This window comes from Pyrgilauda ruficollis, unplaced genomic scaffold (assembly GCF_017590135.1).
Source record: "Pyrgilauda ruficollis isolate IOZ18807 unplaced genomic scaffold, ASM1759013v1 scaffold74, whole genome shotgun sequence".
In the NCBI taxonomy this organism is placed as follows: Eukaryota; Metazoa; Chordata; class Aves; order Passeriformes; family Passeridae; genus Pyrgilauda; species Pyrgilauda ruficollis.
Window position 1 is genome coordinate 3517433 of NW_024529266.1, and position 19027 is coordinate 3536459.

General features: G+C 34.7%; 1 protein-coding gene across 6 annotated transcripts in view; it reads left to right on the forward strand.

Moving 5' to 3' along the window:
- Positions 1 to 19027, forward strand: part of SMARCA2 (SWI/SNF related, matrix associated, actin dependent regulator of chromatin, subfamily a, member 2) — a 116890-nt gene that overhangs the window by 45291 nt on the left and 52572 nt on the right. For all 6 annotated transcript variants that reach the window (XM_041486086.1, XM_041486090.1, XM_041486091.1 and 3 more), the window contains 12 exons: positions 3583 to 3636; positions 5105 to 5235; positions 5420 to 5480; positions 6779 to 6879; positions 7164 to 7311; positions 8937 to 9100; positions 10725 to 10791; positions 11362 to 11472; positions 12971 to 13213; positions 13505 to 13618; positions 15522 to 15629; positions 18052 to 18138. In XM_041486086.1, the coding sequence (XP_041342020.1) occupies positions 3583 to 3636; positions 5105 to 5235; positions 5420 to 5480; positions 6779 to 6879; positions 7164 to 7311; positions 8937 to 9100; positions 10725 to 10791; positions 11362 to 11472; positions 12971 to 13213; positions 13505 to 13618; positions 15522 to 15629; positions 18052 to 18138 (1389 nt within the window). The remainder of the gene's footprint in view (positions 1 to 3582; positions 3637 to 5104; positions 5236 to 5419; positions 5481 to 6778; positions 6880 to 7163; positions 7312 to 8936; positions 9101 to 10724; positions 10792 to 11361; positions 11473 to 12970; positions 13214 to 13504; positions 13619 to 15521; positions 15630 to 18051; positions 18139 to 19027) is intronic.

The window sequence follows — 19027 nt, forward strand, 5'->3', positions numbered from 1 at the left end:
ACTGATATTTTTAAGCTGATATTTTTAAGCCATTTCTTCTTCAAATCCAATTTAAATGTTGATAAATGTGATGGTGCCCAATTGTCATACATGCATCAGGGTGTCTAAAATAATCTACACCACCAAATTCTTAATGCTGAGGGAACTCATCTCTCTCTATTGAAATATATATATGCTTTTATTAACTCAAAAGAAGGTGATAAGAGGCAGGATTATAAAATTCTTAGCTGCTGATCTCCTCATGACACTAATTCTCTCATAAACTTTGTACAGGTAAAATTGGGACAGATGTGTAGGTTAGGATTAATGTACCCAAAAGGAATGCAATGTATCAAAAATACATTCTGGGAAGAAGATGTTAAGAGTCTGGGTTGTGTAGTTGTCTCATCCAGGGCACGTATTTTAGACCTCCACATTACATACTTGTTGAAGTCCATTTTGTTAGGACCATTGAAAATGGCTAAGAAACTTGGCTAGGTTTATTATAGTAAATGGATATTTTGTCAGTAATATTGTTCATTGTACATTTTTTACCTTTAATTGAAACTTTCCAAGATTTTCCTTTACTTTTATTCATATGAAATGTTTTACCCTGCAAGAGAAAGTTGTTGAAATTGAACAGTGCAATTTTCAAAAAAATAATTCTATGTGTGAAATAGTGATTAAGAAATTATTTGTTATTTTTCACTATCTCAGAGTACCTTTCATCTCTTGCAGAATATGCAAAAGGATTTTCATAATCCATTTCCATGCCTGGTTTGCTACTAATTACTGCTACAAGCAATAATACAAGCATTATGTTTACAGGGTTTACTGACAGTACTGGAAATATGCTAAAAACAACCAGCATAGAAGAAATACTGATCTTGGACATTAATGACCTTAAAAATAGTATGTTTTTTCCTGCTCTCAAAAAAACCCCTCTGTTCTCAGAGTGTGTTCTTAACATAGGAACAATAACCTGTCTACAGAATGAAGATGTAATGTTGTTTGTGTTATTGGCCTGTATTACCAGTGAGAACACGCCTGATTTAGTGTATATAATGCACAGTAGAGATAATCATTATTGAGACAGCAGGTGGAGTAACTGCATCACTGTAATAATGTAAATAAATACATCCACATAGGTGATATGTTTCTCTTTCTATGTCAGTTTAGCCTAAGGGAGTATGGGAAACAGCCTTATTTTCTGGCCATGTCAGTAAAGACATAATTTTCGGTTCCTGAAGTTGAAAGGAAATATGTCCTATAAATATTCAGTGTGTATATATATATCCCACCCTAAAACCTAAGGGAAGATTAGCAAAAAAAGAAAAAAAAAAATGTTTGCTCTGTCTTGGTCATCTGCAACTTTTTGTTTGTAGTTAACTCCTTTCCAGTAATCTTTTGCTCATCTGTGAAGGAAGTAGGAGTTCACACAAATATTACCCTATATTTTAATCTAGAATTCTATTAATTTGTTATTCTGTGATTGTGAAATACATTGCAGTTAGTGGGCACTGTGTCTTTTTTGCAAGTCATACACTTTCAGTTCTTAGGCTTTTATGTTTTGTAATCCATAATAAAGTTAAATCTACTAATTCCTGTAGTTAATGTTTTGTACTTAGAGAAAAACAAGAAAAGAGAGTTCTTAGGATTGTCTCCTAGAAATGACAGTGAAGAAGTAGATGATGAAGAAATAATCTTTGCCAGGCTTGTTATAGAATATCCAAGTAAACCTTATATTCTTAGTAGAACAAAATTTGAGATTAGTCCATTCTTTCTCTGGGATACAGTTTCTATAATCTTCATGATAGACTTTCTCTGTTTGTTTCTTTCATATTCCTCTATTTGTGTTTTCTGTCTCTAGCTTCCTACTGTAGCTATGCATAAGAAAAATATTCCATATGAGATTTTCATCTTCTAGGCTAGTTCAACTTGCTGTGCAGCTTTTCTCTTTATTGTTAGTAGTTTTGCCTGTCATTATGCAGAAAATTAACAAAATGTGCATTTCTGCTTTTTAATACTGAGATTTCCCCAATTCAAGGGTTAAGTTTGCAACATTAAAGATCTGTTTGCATGATCCAAAATGAAAGTGCAAGATTTCTGTCATTATTTACATGTATTTTCTTTGTAATATGTTCTTCTGATTTCCAAAATTTTTAATTGTAGGTTATAAATGTTCTCACACCAGATTATGATTTTTGCACAGTGAACAGTGCTGATGCTTACTGCTTGTCTGTTGTTTGAGTTGTAAGGTTCTTTTCCATTGCCTGTAGCTAAGCTATAACAATCTTTATGTATTAGACAACATTCTCTCATGTAAAAGAATGGATCCCAGTCCTGGTTCATCCATGGAAAAAGTATCCTCAGTCAATGTAGTGTGTTCAGCCAAGAGCAGATACGTGTTTTCATAACTTATCCTGCCCTTGTGTGTATTTAAATCTTCACTTCTGGTACAGTTCCTTTCTTTGTCAGCAATCATACCTGCTGCCCAGAAGTGCTGACACAGGCAGCCTTGAAGCTTGTGTTTTTGTTGTTCCTACTGAGCATCAGCTGCTGCATGTTAATTTCAAGTACTTGCTTTAGATAATGGAATTTAGTGGCAAAGAAAAAGGCTGAAGTATCATCTGAAGCAGATATTAAGGATTATATCAATATTGAGAAGTGCGGCTATTCCTCAAGTATACTTCTTAAGCAAAAAAAAGAATAACTTGATGGTCTATATTGATCACATGCTTTAATAATACTTGGAAGTTTTTTTATCTCTAAAACACAAAAGATCACTTCTTATTGTTGGTCTGTTCCCTTAACATAGTATCCAAAATATTTTGCTGTAGTGCTTCAAATTCAGCAGGGTGACATAAGGAGAAACTGTCCTTTCTTGTTCAGAATTGTTTAGGAAAGTTTGAATGCAGAAGCAAACTATATTGTGCTGACATTTTTAAGTAAGATAGATGAGAATAAGCCTTGAAGGAAATACTGCACACTTCTCAGGTTGGTGCCTGGAGAGAAAAAAATCTGGCTTTCTCCAGTGAAGAACTCCTGGGTTCCTTTTGTTTCTAATTTGAGTAAGGTCTGCACATGATTGGATTACAGTACAGAAAATTCCAAAAATACTTCTTCTAGTTAGTTGTCAGACCAAAAAATCCAAAATATGTACCCAAGATAAAATTGCTTTGCATGAATGTACAACCTGTGATGCCTGCTACCTTTAAAATGGAGATTAAAGCAGTTCAGAGGAGATTAATAGTAAATAATGTGAAAATAATTTACTATTTTATTCGCATTAGAATAGCCTGTAAGCAACTGAGCTTTTGGTCTGAGCTGGAAATTGAGTGGGCCAGCATTTCTTACATGCAGATTTATATAATTGACTGAAGTGAGTAGGTGCCTTTCCTTACATTTGTAAATGCTTTTTGTGTGATTATTACTCTGGGCCTATCTCTCTTAATATCCATCCACACCTTCAATAAATTGAACCCCAGGCTGTTCAGAAATAAGTGAAACGTATTCATGATCCAAAATGTTTACATCATATAAAGTATACTTTCTGTACTTTTAATCTGACCGTAGTATTTATGACTTCTTCACTTGTTCTAGAAAGCTGAAGAAAATGCAGAAGGAATGGCATCTGGTCTTGGTCCTGATGGAGAGGTATGAATTTTTACAAGGTGTTTTTTTTCTTCTTGTTAGTTTTTGGTTTTTAAAAAAAGCAACTTTCCAGTAATTATTCTGGATTGTGTGTCATGGCTATAACTTTGAAAAGAGTTATGGTAACTGTTCTAGGAGCTGTTTTTTATAAACAGAAATAATAATTACATTGGTTAACATTTGTGCTAGCCTTTCAGTATTCCTAAAATCAAAGACTAAAATGAAAACTATATTGAATCTGTCCCTTGAGTGTGATGAAGTCTGCCGCTTGTGCTTACAAGAAATATTCTTCTTGCAGTCTGTAAACTTACTTTCTAGTTTGAACTCATGAACATGATATAGTCCATCTTCTCATCTTTATAAAAATACATTGTTGACATTCCATGTAATTATCTTTCAGTCACAGGACTGAGTACAGTGTTATGATGGATTAAGACATCCAAGTCAGAATTCTTTCCTCCTCAGAAGCAAATGAAAATTAGTGATTTTTCTGTGTCGTTCTTCAGATAATATTGTTCATTCGGTAGCAGAGCATATGCTGCCTCATTCAGAGGTCTTCTGTTAGTGCAATTTTTCTATTCCACTTCATTTCTATATAAAGACTTTAGAATTGTATTTGTTGTACTTTTGGTCTCTTTTTATACTTGAAAGTGATAATTCTGCTAGTATAGTTAGAGTTATAGCAAAATACTTTAGTGTATTTTATTTGCACAAGGAAAATGCACATAACATTTCTGTAACTTCAGTATTAATGGAAATTGACTTTGTTTTGCGCTCTGTCAGTCACTATGTAGAACTGTTCAGAATTAGTTTTTCTTGCTGATGCATGTCTATCTGGAAAATATTCTTGGGTAGAAACAGTATTAGAAGGCAAAAAGTTTTTGAAGTAAAAAGAATCTGTGATTAAACAGGGCAAAAGAACTAACATAAAGAGTGATTATAGTATTCTAGTTATGTTACAACATAGATGAGTAAGAGATCTTGTTCTTACAGATGATTCGTCAGCTTAGTTGAAGAAGTTAGGACAGTGAATCTTTAAAACAGGCCTTTACTTATAAAATTAACTGAATTGTTTGATTCTTATTTCTCAAAAAAAAAAAAAAAAAAAAAAGCCGTAAGGTCACTGTATATTTTTGTTACAGATGTCTGTTGGTATTAACAGGATTAAAGGCCTAAAAGAATACATAACTTGTGTCTTGATTCACAAAAGCCAATAGCGTATTCTTTTCCATGTTGTTCTTGTTAATTTACTTGGGATACTGGGATATATTTGTGAATGTCACATAGAATATGTTACACACAGAAATACTGTGACTCAGTATTTGCTTAGTGGGAAACTGTGGCATCTAGTAACAAAACTTCACTGGTTTTTCAGAATTGGAATTTTGGTAGTGCTATTAGTTCTTTTTATTATGTAGGAAAAGTATGAAGTTCAGTTGCCTTATAGTGTAAATGTCACTTGAATTTTTAGCCCATAGATGAGAGCAGTCAGATGAGTGACCTTCCAGTCAAAGTGACTCACACTGAAACAGGCAAAGTTCTTCTTGGACCAGAAGCACCCAAAGCAAGTCAGCTGGATGCTTGGCTGGAAATGAACCCTGGGTAAGTAGTTAGTATACAAAGTAGACTGTTTTTTCTGTTTGCATTGATGTTTTTCATGTTATACTTTCTTGTTTACCAATTCTGTTCTTGTTTTAATTTATTGTATGTAAGCTGAGTAGGAGATGTATAGAAGCCATTTGCCCTTTTAACTGTAATTCACAATCTTTCTGTCATTTTTGTGCAGCTATGAAGTTGCTCCCAGATCAGACAGTGAAGATGAAAGTGGCTCTGAATATGAGGAGGAGGTATGTATCTTTGAAAAGAAATACTGTGACAATACAGTAAAAAGCAAGTACTTCATATTTCATTTTCCCTGTCTTCATAATGAAGAGAGGAGAGGTGATAGCAGATGTGCAGGTGCTTTAAGACTTATGAAGAGGAAAATTAATTGATTCTGTAATTCTTGATTTCTAGCATTTGTTCTTTATATACTCTGTAAAGGCCTAACTGGTAATTGTGGTTAGGAAGAGTAAATATTTTACTCTGATTATGAATGGTAATGAACCAGAGAATTAAACAGGTTCCTGTTTTGAAATATGTCTCAGAAAATGCTGCATTGTGGCTTTGTGCTGAATGAAATTAACATCTTCAAAGTTTATGCATTGAAGGTTTTATAGGCAATAAAATATCATGGTTACTACTTATATGATGTGTTTATTAAAAAATTACTGATTATGCCAGGGATTTATATTCAGACTTTTCAGGGTAGGATTATTTGGTTCAGTATTTGGATGATGATTTAAATACTGTTATTACAAAAATTCTAAAAAGAATTTTGTAATTAGCCCACACAAAGATCCCAGCCTTGCAGGGTCATCATATTACATACTATGAAAAATGAATAGTGATAATTGCATAGCATTTTCAGATCAGTACTTTCTAAAGGAGAACAGAAGTGAGGAATAGAGAAGGACCATGTTCAATGAACAGCCCAATAGCAGAAGTTGGTATAATACTCAAATCTCCGAAGTATAGCAATCTTTACACTACTAGATCAAACAACCACTGAAACTGAGTGGACTGTATGATGTTATGGTGTATCTTTGTAGGAGTAATTTCTGGTAATGTAATTCTACACATCTGTTAGTATTAAGGTAGGAGAGAAGGGCCTGATCTCTGTCAGATTTTAGAATCTCAGTGAGATTTTAACTTGTTTGCTATCTACTGCAACTGTAGCCAAAAGACGAGGTATTTCAAAAAGAGTAAAAATAACTGCTTTTAAAAAATTAAGAAGCTAGAGGCCTAAATCAGTAGTATGTAGCAGTATTTTAAACCTTACTAATTTATCAGGCATCTAGAATACAACATAAAAATACGCATGGTATTGGAATATTTTCCATGAATATGGTAGTCAGAAAAAGCCTTTAGAAAGGAAGATCACTTTATTTCAAAGTGTTACGACTTCCTGTTGGTTGATGTATGTCAAAAATTAATCATTTTGTTATGCTGCAGTGCAATTTTATTGCAGAATAGGTGTAAATTGAACGTTATGAATATGATATTACACTTCCCAGCACTTCTGTTCTTTTTCTCTATTCTGTAGGATGAGGAAGAAGAATCAAGCAAATTAGAAACAGATGAGAAGATAGTCCTGGATCCTAACAGTGAGGAAGTTTCTGAGAAAGATGCAAAGCAAATCATTGAGTGAGTTTTCCTTAAGTGCTGTTTATTAGGAACTGTGATTTCTAACAGTGGTGTTTCACAAGAGTAGGTTTCTCTAGATTACAGTGAATTGTTTTACTGCTCTGGTATAAATATCTGCAGAAGGAACATGATCATTTAATTGTATGCTCTTTATAATCTTGCACCCTTCGGTGTACTCACCTCACTCACAACTGAGAACTCGAACTGTTTCTTTAGACATATAAGCCATGGTCAAAAAATACTTGTTTGCAGGAATTCACTCAAGTTCTTTTTCTACTTTCCAGGACAGCCAAACAAGATGTGGATGATGAATATAGCATGCAATATAGTGCTAGAGGGTCTCAGTCCTACTACACTGTTGCTCATGCTATCACCGAAAGGGTGGAAAAGCAGTCTTCCCTTCTTATTAATGGCACATTAAAACATTATCAGGTGAGAAATCATTAAAACAATAAAATACCTAAAACTTGGAATTATGCCCAACATTTCAGTGTGATATTTCAAACAGCAAACTGAAAATTTGTTAAAAAATTCAAAGGCTCTAGTAGGTTAGAATTTGGCAGTATGGACAAAGCAATGATACCTGTCACAGATAATGTTACATACATACTCCTTGAATAATACAAACTTTTTACAGCTACCTCCACCTTCTCTATATAGCAGGTGAATAATATTTTGATTTTTTGAATCCTTCTCATTGACTTGTAATTTAATTTCTTACTGTTTTAATTTGTGGTGGATTAGCAGTATTTTCCTCCTTCCAATAATTACAAGTTTAGAATTTTATTTTTTAATTAAAGTCCTAATATTTCGGAGCAGTGATAGATACAGTTTGAAAATAACAAAAAAATATTTTGCTATGGAGGTATCACATGTTCTTCACAGACTTTCACTGGATTTAATAACCAAGACCTTAGGTATTTTGATATAAGCTAGATTCACGTGATTGAAAATGTCCTTGATGCATATTTTCTACACTTCTGCTGTCACACAACTTTCTAGTGAACTCCAACAACCTGCATCTTATCTCTAGTCAGAACATTTTCTGTGTATATATCTTTCCACGTAAAGAATAATGATGTAGATTAAAGAGGTTTCTCAATTCTGAAGCGACTTTGTAGGTGGGACATAGAGTGACACTACAAATTCCAGTCAGCTCTTCAGCTCTTGATGACTTCATAGTAAATATGAATCTGTCCACATGTATGTAAGGCTAGTAAGTTGGCAACATTATTTTGGATGCTGTCTTGCAGGAAGAACAGACAGTTACTTCAGGAGTGTATTGTAGAGTTTTTCCTCTGAACTTTCTCAGGCCACCTAATTTCCTGCTCTCTCCATGCATGGGATACACCAGAACTCTGGATATGAAGAGCAGAAACTGCACACATCCATCAGTAATGTGATACACACATGTGGAAATCTCTCTGAGAAGGGAACATTGCTTTCTAGCAGTATTCCTTGGAATGTGAAATTCTGTTATGTAGACATTGCTAAGCTGCAGAACTCTGGCTTCCTTCCAGCTCTGGAATTTTATACACAAGGCATATTTGGACAAAGGTGGCATTCTCTGACGTGGAGTTTTGAATGGTAAATACTAAGTGGACATGTGCTACAAGAGCTTTAGCATACCAGTGGTATAGTTGGCAAGTGTGAGACTTTGTGTTTTGGATGGTTTTGATGAGTTTGGTTTTGAAAGATTTAATTGACACAGGCAAATGTCATGAAATACACACAGAAAGTTTGAGCATTTGAGAGTGTTGAAATTGAGGAACAAATACCTGCTGTGGTGTTATCAGCCTTACTGTGAGTGTCTCTATTGCTTTGCATGAAGTAGTAAAACCTTTCTACATGAAATCTGACTTCATCTTACAGAGTGTTTTAAACAGAACATGTTTTCCATGTAAAGATAGACAGGGGTCTCCATGCATATCATATTACTAAAGGAAATCCAACTTGTAAGTAGACGGGGACATGAGAACATTAGATCCATGCTGCTGATTTATTATTAATTATTTTTGTGGGTTTTAAATAACTGAAACTCTTACTCTTCATTTCAGCTCCAGGGACTGGAGTGGATGGTTTCTCTCTATAATAACAATCTGAATGGAATTTTAGCAGATGAAATGGGACTAGGAAAGACAATACAAACTATTGCTCTCATCACTTACCTGATGGAGCACAAAAGACTCAATGGCCCCTATCTCATCATTGTTCCCTTGTCGTAAGTAATGAGTGTCATTCTGGCATTCTTGTCCTAAGCATTGCAGATTAGTTTATTTGGAACACAACACGCTGGCAAAACCACAAATCTGGTAAAACACTTGATTCTATTAATTTTGGCAAACTGTATTGAATTTACTGTAATTCACTCTTACGCCAAAAGAGAGGGATGTTTTTTCTTTCCTATTACATGCAAGCACTTTGGCTTTCAGCTTTTAACTATGATGATAAAAATCTCTTGCTTAATTCTTCAAGCAGCTGGTGCCTCATCTGATACCATGCAAGCATGCTTTAATGAGGTTGATTTTCAAGTACTGTATAGGTAGCCCTGGATATATGTAACCTTGATTCATATACACACTTTCATCAGGTGTGCAGATTATGATTGTTTATTGTGCTACCCCCCCCCCCCCTTTTGCTTTTCCTTAGCTTCTGCTTGTTTTACAAATTCCTTTTAATGCATTAATTCTTTTCTCTGAAGGTCGGGTGTGGGTTTAGTGATTTGAATAAAAAATGTTGGTCATTGTAGAAATCTTACAGAATGTTGAGTTGTTATGTTACTTTTATGTGTAATTGACTTGATTGATGTTGAGAGGTTCCCTGGTAATTTCAGTAGCTAATTTGTCCACCAGTTGTGCTGAGCATGCAGATTTGTTTTAGAATTAGGATAAATCTGATTTGTGGTCATCTCTTGGTTTTTTCTGACGTGTCCTGTCTTCTGGCTGTGCTGCAGTAGTAACTGATTAACTAAGATAAATGCCACAGATGTGCTTAATTGTATGAATACGAATGATAAGCTTAGTTTGAAAAGAAACACCTGGGAGAAGATTTATAAAACAAAAATAGTGGGAGTGTTATTAATGTAAATTTTCATGTGGACACAGTAAGAAGTCTGATTTCTTTTAAGTACTCCAGTGTTTTTTAAAAAAAGTCAGAAGAGCTGAAAGTTCTTTCTTTTATACATTTTAAAAGCTGCATTTCTCTGCCTTATTTACGTTGTTAGTATTGTTGCCATCATTGGTCCACTAAGAAGAGGGAAAAAAAAAAAAGCAAGCAGCTGAAAAACCTCAGTGTTTTTTTGTTGTCTCATGGTAGCAATTAGCTTCACTATAGCGACTTTTTCTGCTCTTTTTGTTGGGATCAAACAGCAGAAACAGTGCAACAATGGATCCTCATAGTGGTGGTTGGTGGCACTACAAGTAGTTCTGCTTGAGTAGGGCACAGATAAAGTCTCTTATCAATTTCATTGGGCTGTATTTGAAAAGCTGTAGTGTCCATTTTTGGATGATGTATCTAGTACAGAGGAACTTGCAACTTTGTCCAGAAACACTGTTCTTATTGTTTCTATGTTCCAAAGTATAAAGGTGCATGTAAAACACTACTGGTTTCAGAAAGGGCCCTGAATATAAGCTGAATGAGTATTTCACACATTTTTTTTCTGGTTACTTCCCTCGAAGATGCTTGTATTTTATTGCAGTATATAAAGTGCATTTTTAAAATACGTTGTTATTTATGTGGGTTGAGTACATAAAATGTCTTGAAAAGCTAGCACCCACTTGGAAATACCTAAAACATTTGATCTGCAGATGATGAAACATGTTACTTTTTCTCTGTAATCTCTACAGGACTTTATCCAATTGGACATATGAATTTGACAAATGGGCTCCTTCAGTGGTGAAGATATCTTACAAGGTTTGATTTGCTTTCTATATGACTGTAGAATTGAAGGAAGGAGAACTAGAGACAGTTTTTCCTCTGTCTCTGCAAGCTTTTAAATTATCTGCTCATCAGGTTTTGTCATGTGCTAAGCAGTGAGAATTAGCCATACAAAGAAGACTATAATAAACTGTGAAAGACTGTAGAAGTAAAACAACTGTAAATCATTGTACAAAATGCAGAACAAAATTGTTGATTATCACATTTGCAAGGCTTCTGCTGAGAGTTACAAATTATAGCTACCTAACATTTTATTCCTAGCTAAATACTTCCTTGTGTGGCTCCTATAGTAATGAAATATCCAAACACTTTTTAGGGAGATCAGACCACTGCCTTTATATTTCTGTGAGCCTCATCAGCAGCTTTACAGTCTAGCAGAGGTTTAGTGAAGGCACTCTGAGAAGGTCTGGAATTTTGTCAATGTATTATTCACGGTATGGTAGGATTGCAGGTTCATCTCGTTGCTTATTATCTGCTAATTCATGAAAACAATGTTTTTTCTTCATCAAAGTAAAGAATAACAACTGATATGTCTCTCTCTTTTAGGGTACACCTGCAATGCGCCGCTCACTTGTTCCTCAGCTTCGAAGTGGAAAATTTAATGTTCTTTTAACTACTTATGAGTACATAATAAAGGACAAACATATCCTTGCTAAGGTAATTTTTAACTACTATCTCTCTACAGCAAGACCCAGACACCTTCGCAAAACACATTTTTGTTTTATGGGGAAATTCCCAGTTGTTCTGTCCTTCAATAAAAGTTATCCCTTTCATTTACATTTCTGTTTCTCAGTTTACGATTGAATTTCTCAGTCACAGCTGTCCCTTCTGTAAACACTAGGATTTTCCCGAATGTGTGCAGGGAACTAATTCCTTTGTGCAGTTCTGTCAGTACTGTATACCTGCCTGTCCTTGGAAGAACACGACTTTTCTCACCTCTGTGTAATATTCAGCCTAATCTGCATCAGTGACTTTTAACTTTTTCTGTTATTTCTGTCCTGAAACTCACTCCTATTAGGGCCCTTCCAGCTATGTGGTCACTTTTCCCCACATGACTAAATAGTTACCTATATCATGAATTTGGTATCCAGACTAAAGGGTCTACACATTCCACTTCTTAGGGGCTCACTGTCTATCTGCAGGTAGGTATCAAATATAATTAATTTTAAAAACCTACTGTACTGTAAGGTTGTTTCATGTGCTCACAAAGCAGAGATATTTTGCTATACAGAGAAACCATACTGGTCCTTCTGTAGTTTTGTTGTTCATTTTCACTTCATAACACTCATCTGTTACATACTGCATATTTACTGCATATCACGTGTTTGTCCTCTCTAATACAAAGGCAGTGCATTTTCTTAGTATCATTCTGAATGCTTGAAGACAGCTTGAGACTACATAAATGTTACTTTTCCTTAATTTTTTCCCACTCTTTCTGAAAGATAGAAGGACAGCACTATGCCACTCATCCTGTCCTGGGAGGTGGAATTAGGTAGCACATGTAAAAGTACAGACTGAGGCCTTCCTGGTCATATGGTCAGTGTGACTGTCCATGTTGTAGTATAGGTGGTAACAGAGAGCTTGAACAACAGCTTTCAACATCTGCTGTGATTGCATTTAAGATTTCATATTAAGAAATAGAAACTTGAGTTGAAAATGCAGTAACTGAGATGTTTTTAATTACACTGCTTTCTGTTCAAGTAAAAACACAGGATTAGCTGAAACAAAGTTCAGGGTTGTTGTTGTTTATGAGCATACTTACCTTTATCTGAAAAGGCTTTTGTCTCCTGTCAAGGTTCTTGTTATAGACAGATTTATTTGCAACTTATGTGGTTTCTTTCTTCTATTGCGGACCATATTCTGGCCTTGAAGAGCCAGTCATTCTAATCTCTTTCCCAAAAATGGAAGGAATCTGCTGTTAGCTGTTTCAGTTCTAGTCAGAATTCACTATCACATTGAGCGTACTTAGTGTTTATCTCTCTGTTTGTTGCTAGCAAGGACACTGATAGTTGCATAATGCTTGATTTGGCTTTCCTCAAGGTTGAAACTGATTGATGCCTCAGGCTTTAAGTATTTTTGTTTTATACTTGTTGGGAGGACCTTGACAAAGTTTGGCCTGTTCTAACCTTGCTGACTTTTCTTCTTTTTCTTTCAGATTCGATGGAAGTACATGATAGTAGATGAGGGCCATCGAATGAAGAACCATCACTGCAAGCTGACTCAGGTCTTGAATACTCACTATGTGGCCCCTCGGCGAATCCTGCTGACTGGGACTCCTTTGCAGAACAAATTGCCTGAACTTTGGGCTCTCCTCAATTTCCTTCTTCCAACCATTTTCAAGAGCTGCAGCACCTTTGAGCAGTGGTTCAATGCTCCATTTGCCATGACTGGAGAAAGGGTACTGTGGCAGTGTTTTTTTAAAAGATCAGAAGTAAATCACTTTGATGAAAGCAGAAAAGAGCTTACTCAGAAGGATTAGTGTTTGAACTTGTGCTGGTACTTAGGGATTTAACATAACTAAAAGTCCCCTTTTTTATAATACCAAAATTTTAATGTTTAAAGTGTATTTTTTGACTCAGTCAATTTGGATGTAAGATGCAAATAATCATTGCACATTCTTAGCATTCCATGTGAGAGAAGACATTAACTAATAGATTTGCCTTGTAATGACTTTTATAAACTTCTCTAGGTGGACTTAAATGAGGAAGAAACTATTCTGATCATCCGTCGTCTGCATAAAGTGCTTCGGCCCTTCTTGCTGAGAAGATTGAAGAAGGAGGTTGAGTCTCAACTGCCAGAAAAGGTTTGCAGTGAGAGGAGTTTTGGACGGGGTTTAATATTCTTTCTAAGCATTAAGTAGTCTCCCAAAACAGAGATCTGTTTTGCAGAAGAGGACTTCTTTAATGTTTGTTTGTTAATACCTCTTCAGAGAAAGCTGAGGAAGCCTGAGTACCTGAAGTGTCTGCATTCTCAGGATTCCTCACCAACTTTTAATCTGTTTGTTGTAACCAGTGTAAGATATGCAGGTTCTATGCATTAGAGTCTAGTTTCAGTTTATGAGCCAGCTGTACACTGAGGATAAAATTCTGTCCTGTACCATCCTCCTTGCATTGGGTTGAAGCTAGTTCACTGAAATTTCTGAAGGACTGCTGCACATTATAAAGCAGGCACAATTTGGTTTATTATCATTCCAGGAGTTGTGTTAAGTGTCTTGCTGAAATTGCAGAATTATTTTTAATTAGTGGCATTTTAATTCAAAACATAAAATTATTTGATGATTTCAAAGGTAATTGTTTTTATTTCTGAATACCTCATCGTGTCCCGTTGTGTCCTCCTCTGCAATTCTACATCTCTCGTCACAGAGTAACAGCAGCAACTAAAGTAAAAAAATACAAATTTGAAGGTGTGATAAGGAAAAGTTGGTTTTAAGGTAAACTGGATTAAAACCAAACAAAATATTTATAAGGTGTGTTATGAGCTGACTGGCTAAATGAGTGGAGAACTCTGTGCAGATGCTTAGAGACAATACAAAGAAAGGCATTTTAAAATTATTTTTCATCTTTGTAATCATGTAAACACTACTACTGTTGCAAATTTCTGTTCCTTCAAATGTCAAATTCTCAATATCCTCAGAAGAATTTATTTGAGAATAAAAGATGCTTGCATTTGAAAATAATATTTAAATCAGATCACTGTTAAATCCAATAATAGGCACTGGAGAGGAAAAAATTTCAACACACTCGTGCTCAGAACACCATATTTCTTTTTGTTGCCATTATCTGACAAAAGGAGTTTATCCAGCCATGAGGACAGAAGCTTAATCAGTATCATTTGCTCTTGCAAGTGTTGGTAAACATTGAAGAAAGTAACTTCTCTTTAAGGAGTTTATACTCCTGTCTTTCTGAGAAGAAAGTAACCTGATCGTTTTCTTCCTGTTTATTTATTAAACATTAGGAATCTTATGCATTGTCTTTCTTTCATAGCTTGAAATATTTCTAACCACTAGCGTGGTTTTGTTAGGTTACAGTTTTTGTTTGACATAACTTACTAAAATATAGTGCCTATAATCTGGACATTGGGCAATAGAAAACATTACAGAAAACTGGTGTGGGAAGTCTTTCTGTTACTGTTTTAAAATCTGATATGCAGTCAAAGTTTTACAAAGCTGAGCAAGTGAGACTGAATGTAGCAGTCATACAATACTGTATTAATTCCTAGTGTTTTAGTGGATGTTGAGAAAACAGATAAACATTATGGCAGTTAGACTCTATGAGGGATTCTTAATTACTAGATATACAGTGATGATATTTTTATGATGCTTTGCTTGATATTTTTATAATACCTAACAGACAAAATAAATTCACTTGGTTATTAAAATAGTTTTTTAGTTGCTTGCTAATTTTAAAATTAATTTAAAATTATTCTTTAGATTTTAAAAATTACAGAATGAGAAATAAAGGATGTTTGGTAATCCTGCAGTTGCATCTTTAGGATCTAGCTATTTCACTGCAGCTGTGACTCAAAAATACTCACGTGTGTGCTTGCAGTTGTATTGCTGGTCATTGAAGTTTTATGTGGTGATCTGGTACAGATAAAAGATTAGTGGGATTTTTTTTGTTTTGCTGTGGAGTGACAAGAACCTGCAGTTAGATCCTACTAACATTATGTCAGTGTGTTCATGGTTTTGGGGTTTTTTTTAATACCAGGTGGAATATGTGATCAAATGTGATATGTCAGCTCTTCAAAAGATCCTGTACCGTCACATGCAAGCCAAGGGAATACTTCTCACAGATGGTTCTGAAAAAGACAAGAAGGTACAAAAGAAAGACTAAAATATGAAGTAATGTATTACAAGTGAACATGTTAACAACATGACTTTTGTTTTATAAAATTAGTATGTAGACTCTTACTGCAAGTATCTCCAATGGGAAGAGAAATTTCAGGCTTGCCTTTCATTTACAAGACCGCAGCTATTCACTAGGAGAAGTGTAGCACTCACTTGGATTCAGTGTAGTTGCACTGCCTTTCTGCAAACAGGCAGTGTTTGAGAAAAAACTGCATTTTCCTTGGTTGAGCTTAATTTAATAATATTTCTGAATAATTGTCATTGTGGGAGTGATGGCTATAAAAGGTCATTTATCTTGTTTTTCAGAGCATTAATTAAGTTAATGCTCTGAAAAACATTAGTTAAGTCTTGTTTCAGTTAGCTAGGACTATATGCTTGCATTCATCCTTACAAGGTCTGTTGGTGACAAAATTCTTTAAGAGATCAGTAAGATTCAAAGTCATGTAGTCAGATTTAGACTTTGTAGTAGTAAATGTTGGTTATGCTGTCATGGGGTTTGATCCAGGCACTAATGAGTAAAGAAATTGCCATTCATCAACTTTTCACATGGTAACAAGTTTGAAATACTATAGTAAATGTGAAATACTTTGAACAGACACTGCAGAATATCTGCAATGTAAGAGTTTCAGTTTGCACCCTTTAGTGTGTGTATTGCTGATGCTGTGCACGTACAGTCTTTCCATTATCCTTTTTCAGGTTGCATTGGTACAGGTGATTTTTCTATTCAGTATCTTACTTTACCTTCCTAGTTCTTTGCAGCCAAATTGTTTTCTTTACTGGTGCTTAATTAAACTCCAGAAAAAGGGCTCTTTTTCACTGGATATTGAAACGCATCTTCATATTTTGAACACTTTTTAGACATTAATTCATATTCCTCACTTGTATTTTTAATGCATTTTTTCAGTTTGATGTCTTTATGTTTGTTCTAAAAATTTCATTTTGTATCACAGTCTTCTACTTCCTTTTCTGGTCTCTTTCTTTCATCTGCTCAGATGCTTCTATGTATTTTTTTCTACTTATTTCTCTACCTGGCTTTGTGATTAGCGAGTTAAAATTGTCTTTGCTGTCTTCTGAACACTTCCCTTGCCTTCCTCTCTCACCAAGAGGCTAAAATTTTTCCTTTCGTGCAACCCTCTCTTAATTGATTTTTTTTCTTTAAATGTTAAATCAAACTCTGTTATCACTGCTACCTGCTGTCAGCAAAGGGAGGTGATTGTTAAGGTTGCTTGGCTTCAATGATCAAACAGCCATTGTGTTAGGAAAAAAATCATGTCCTTCTGCAGCTCTGGCCTGGACCCAGCTGAGATTAGAGACAATTCGCTCAGATGGAAAGCTCTAGGAAATTATTTTTATAACAAATATGAACTGTCTTTTTGGAGCAAAATTAGAGATGATCTTAGAAAGAACAAAACCAAGTTTAAAATATATGGAGTGCCCCCTTCAAATGGATTATCTCTGCTCTAGATGAAAGTTATGATTTCAGAGTACTTCCCAAAAAAGACTAGAATATTGCTAGTATATATTATAATTAAGTACTATATTTTCCCCTAGTTTACAGCTCAAAATTGGTAAATTGTTTTGGCTGAGATTTTTAAAAGAAATCTGAATTAGTCATAAAGTAAGCTTGGAATACTGATGCCACTCTGATCACATTTTCATAAAATGGCAACAAAACAAAATGCATTTGAAAGCAGCAAGTTTTTGGCGACATTAATATGATATAATGATCTCAAACTCACGCTGACTAGCTGCAGTTGGTTTTTAACCATACAGTGTTACACCTAAGTGTCTGATGAGTGTCCTGGCTCTACAAGATTAACTCTAGTGTATGTTTTGAGAATATACTTCCTTAAATAATAAGATGACTCATGAATTTGTTGACCATCAGCATTTTAGTACCTCTGGCCTGATGTTTTGCTCAACCTGGAGTGAGAAACCCATATACTGAGTTAATACACTGGAGAATTTACTATGGAATTGAAAAGAATCCGCTACAATTACTTCTTTTAGAGCATTCAGACTCTGAGGAGTTTGTATGGTTTCATAGTAAACAGTATAAATAATCAGGACAGTAGATGCTTTGCTTCCCACCAAGAGTACTGCAGGTAGAAATGTAGTGCACTTTGTCGGTTACTTCCAGGTCTTCCTTTTTCATTACAGAGCATCCTTATGACAGATCAATTTATAGAGCAAGACAATAGTTTTTTGATTTTGTTTTGGTTTGTCCTGGTTTGGTTTTTTCTTATTGTGGAGTTTTGTTGTTTTTTTATTTCCTTTATTTTTTTTTAAATTAGTGTTGCGGTGTTCAGATTTGGGATAAAAGGATGTTAAAAGGGTATATTCCTAAGCTAAGAAATTACTCATTTGGTTTGCATTGTTTGTACCCATAGGGGAAAGGCGGAGCAAAAACTCTTATGAACACTATCATGCAATTGAGAAAGATATGCAATCACCCATACATGTTTCAACACATTGAGGTAAGACTGATAGGTCTGATTTTGAGAGTAGTTTCATTCAGTAAAATAGGATAGAATCATAGAAAACTGCTGCTAAAAGCTTATGTGTGTGGGAGGGGATGTCTCTGTCCACATAATTTATACTGGAAAAGACAGATTCGAAAAAAATATGTATTATAGTCAACAAGTGCCATGTTTTTATTGATAATCCAAACTCTGTTTTTAAAATAGTTAATTTTATGGAGCAGTGTCTTTAAAAAGTGAGGAGTTTTTTGTTAATTTAAGACAACACAGAGCAACTTGGTATTCACATACACCAAATTCATTACGTATAGACACTGGTTCAAAATGTCATGTGTAGAATCTCTGTTGTTAGCAGACTGCTAATCTTCTGCAATGTCAATTGTTCTATTCCATCCATCTGTTTTTTTCAGCAGAAATGTGGTATCTATATAACATCTCTCAAAAAGACCTAAGTATATCAATATGTGAAAAGATAGAAGGTGTCATAGATATCTGGAATATAGCCAAATTTATGAATATAATTGTCTACTGTGATGTAGTATTACTATTATTATTATTATTATTATTATTGTAGTAGTTTTCTCTCTTCATGATTTTGTATGCTGAGTAATTAAATTTAGTAATTTGCAGATGCATCTTCTACTTATCAGTATAAATTAATTAGCATTCTACTGTATTTATAATCTGGTAGAATGTAGGCTGCAGAAGTCAGTTCTGCAAATCATGAATTTCAAATAATAGTACAGGAAAACATTAAGCAGAGCACTGTTGCCACAAGGTGGTTTACAAGGGTATGAACATTAATAAACTCAAACCTCAGTACTCATATATTTAATTTGATTTCTATAAGAATGTATAGTTTTTGGCTGCTGTATAGTTTGTAATA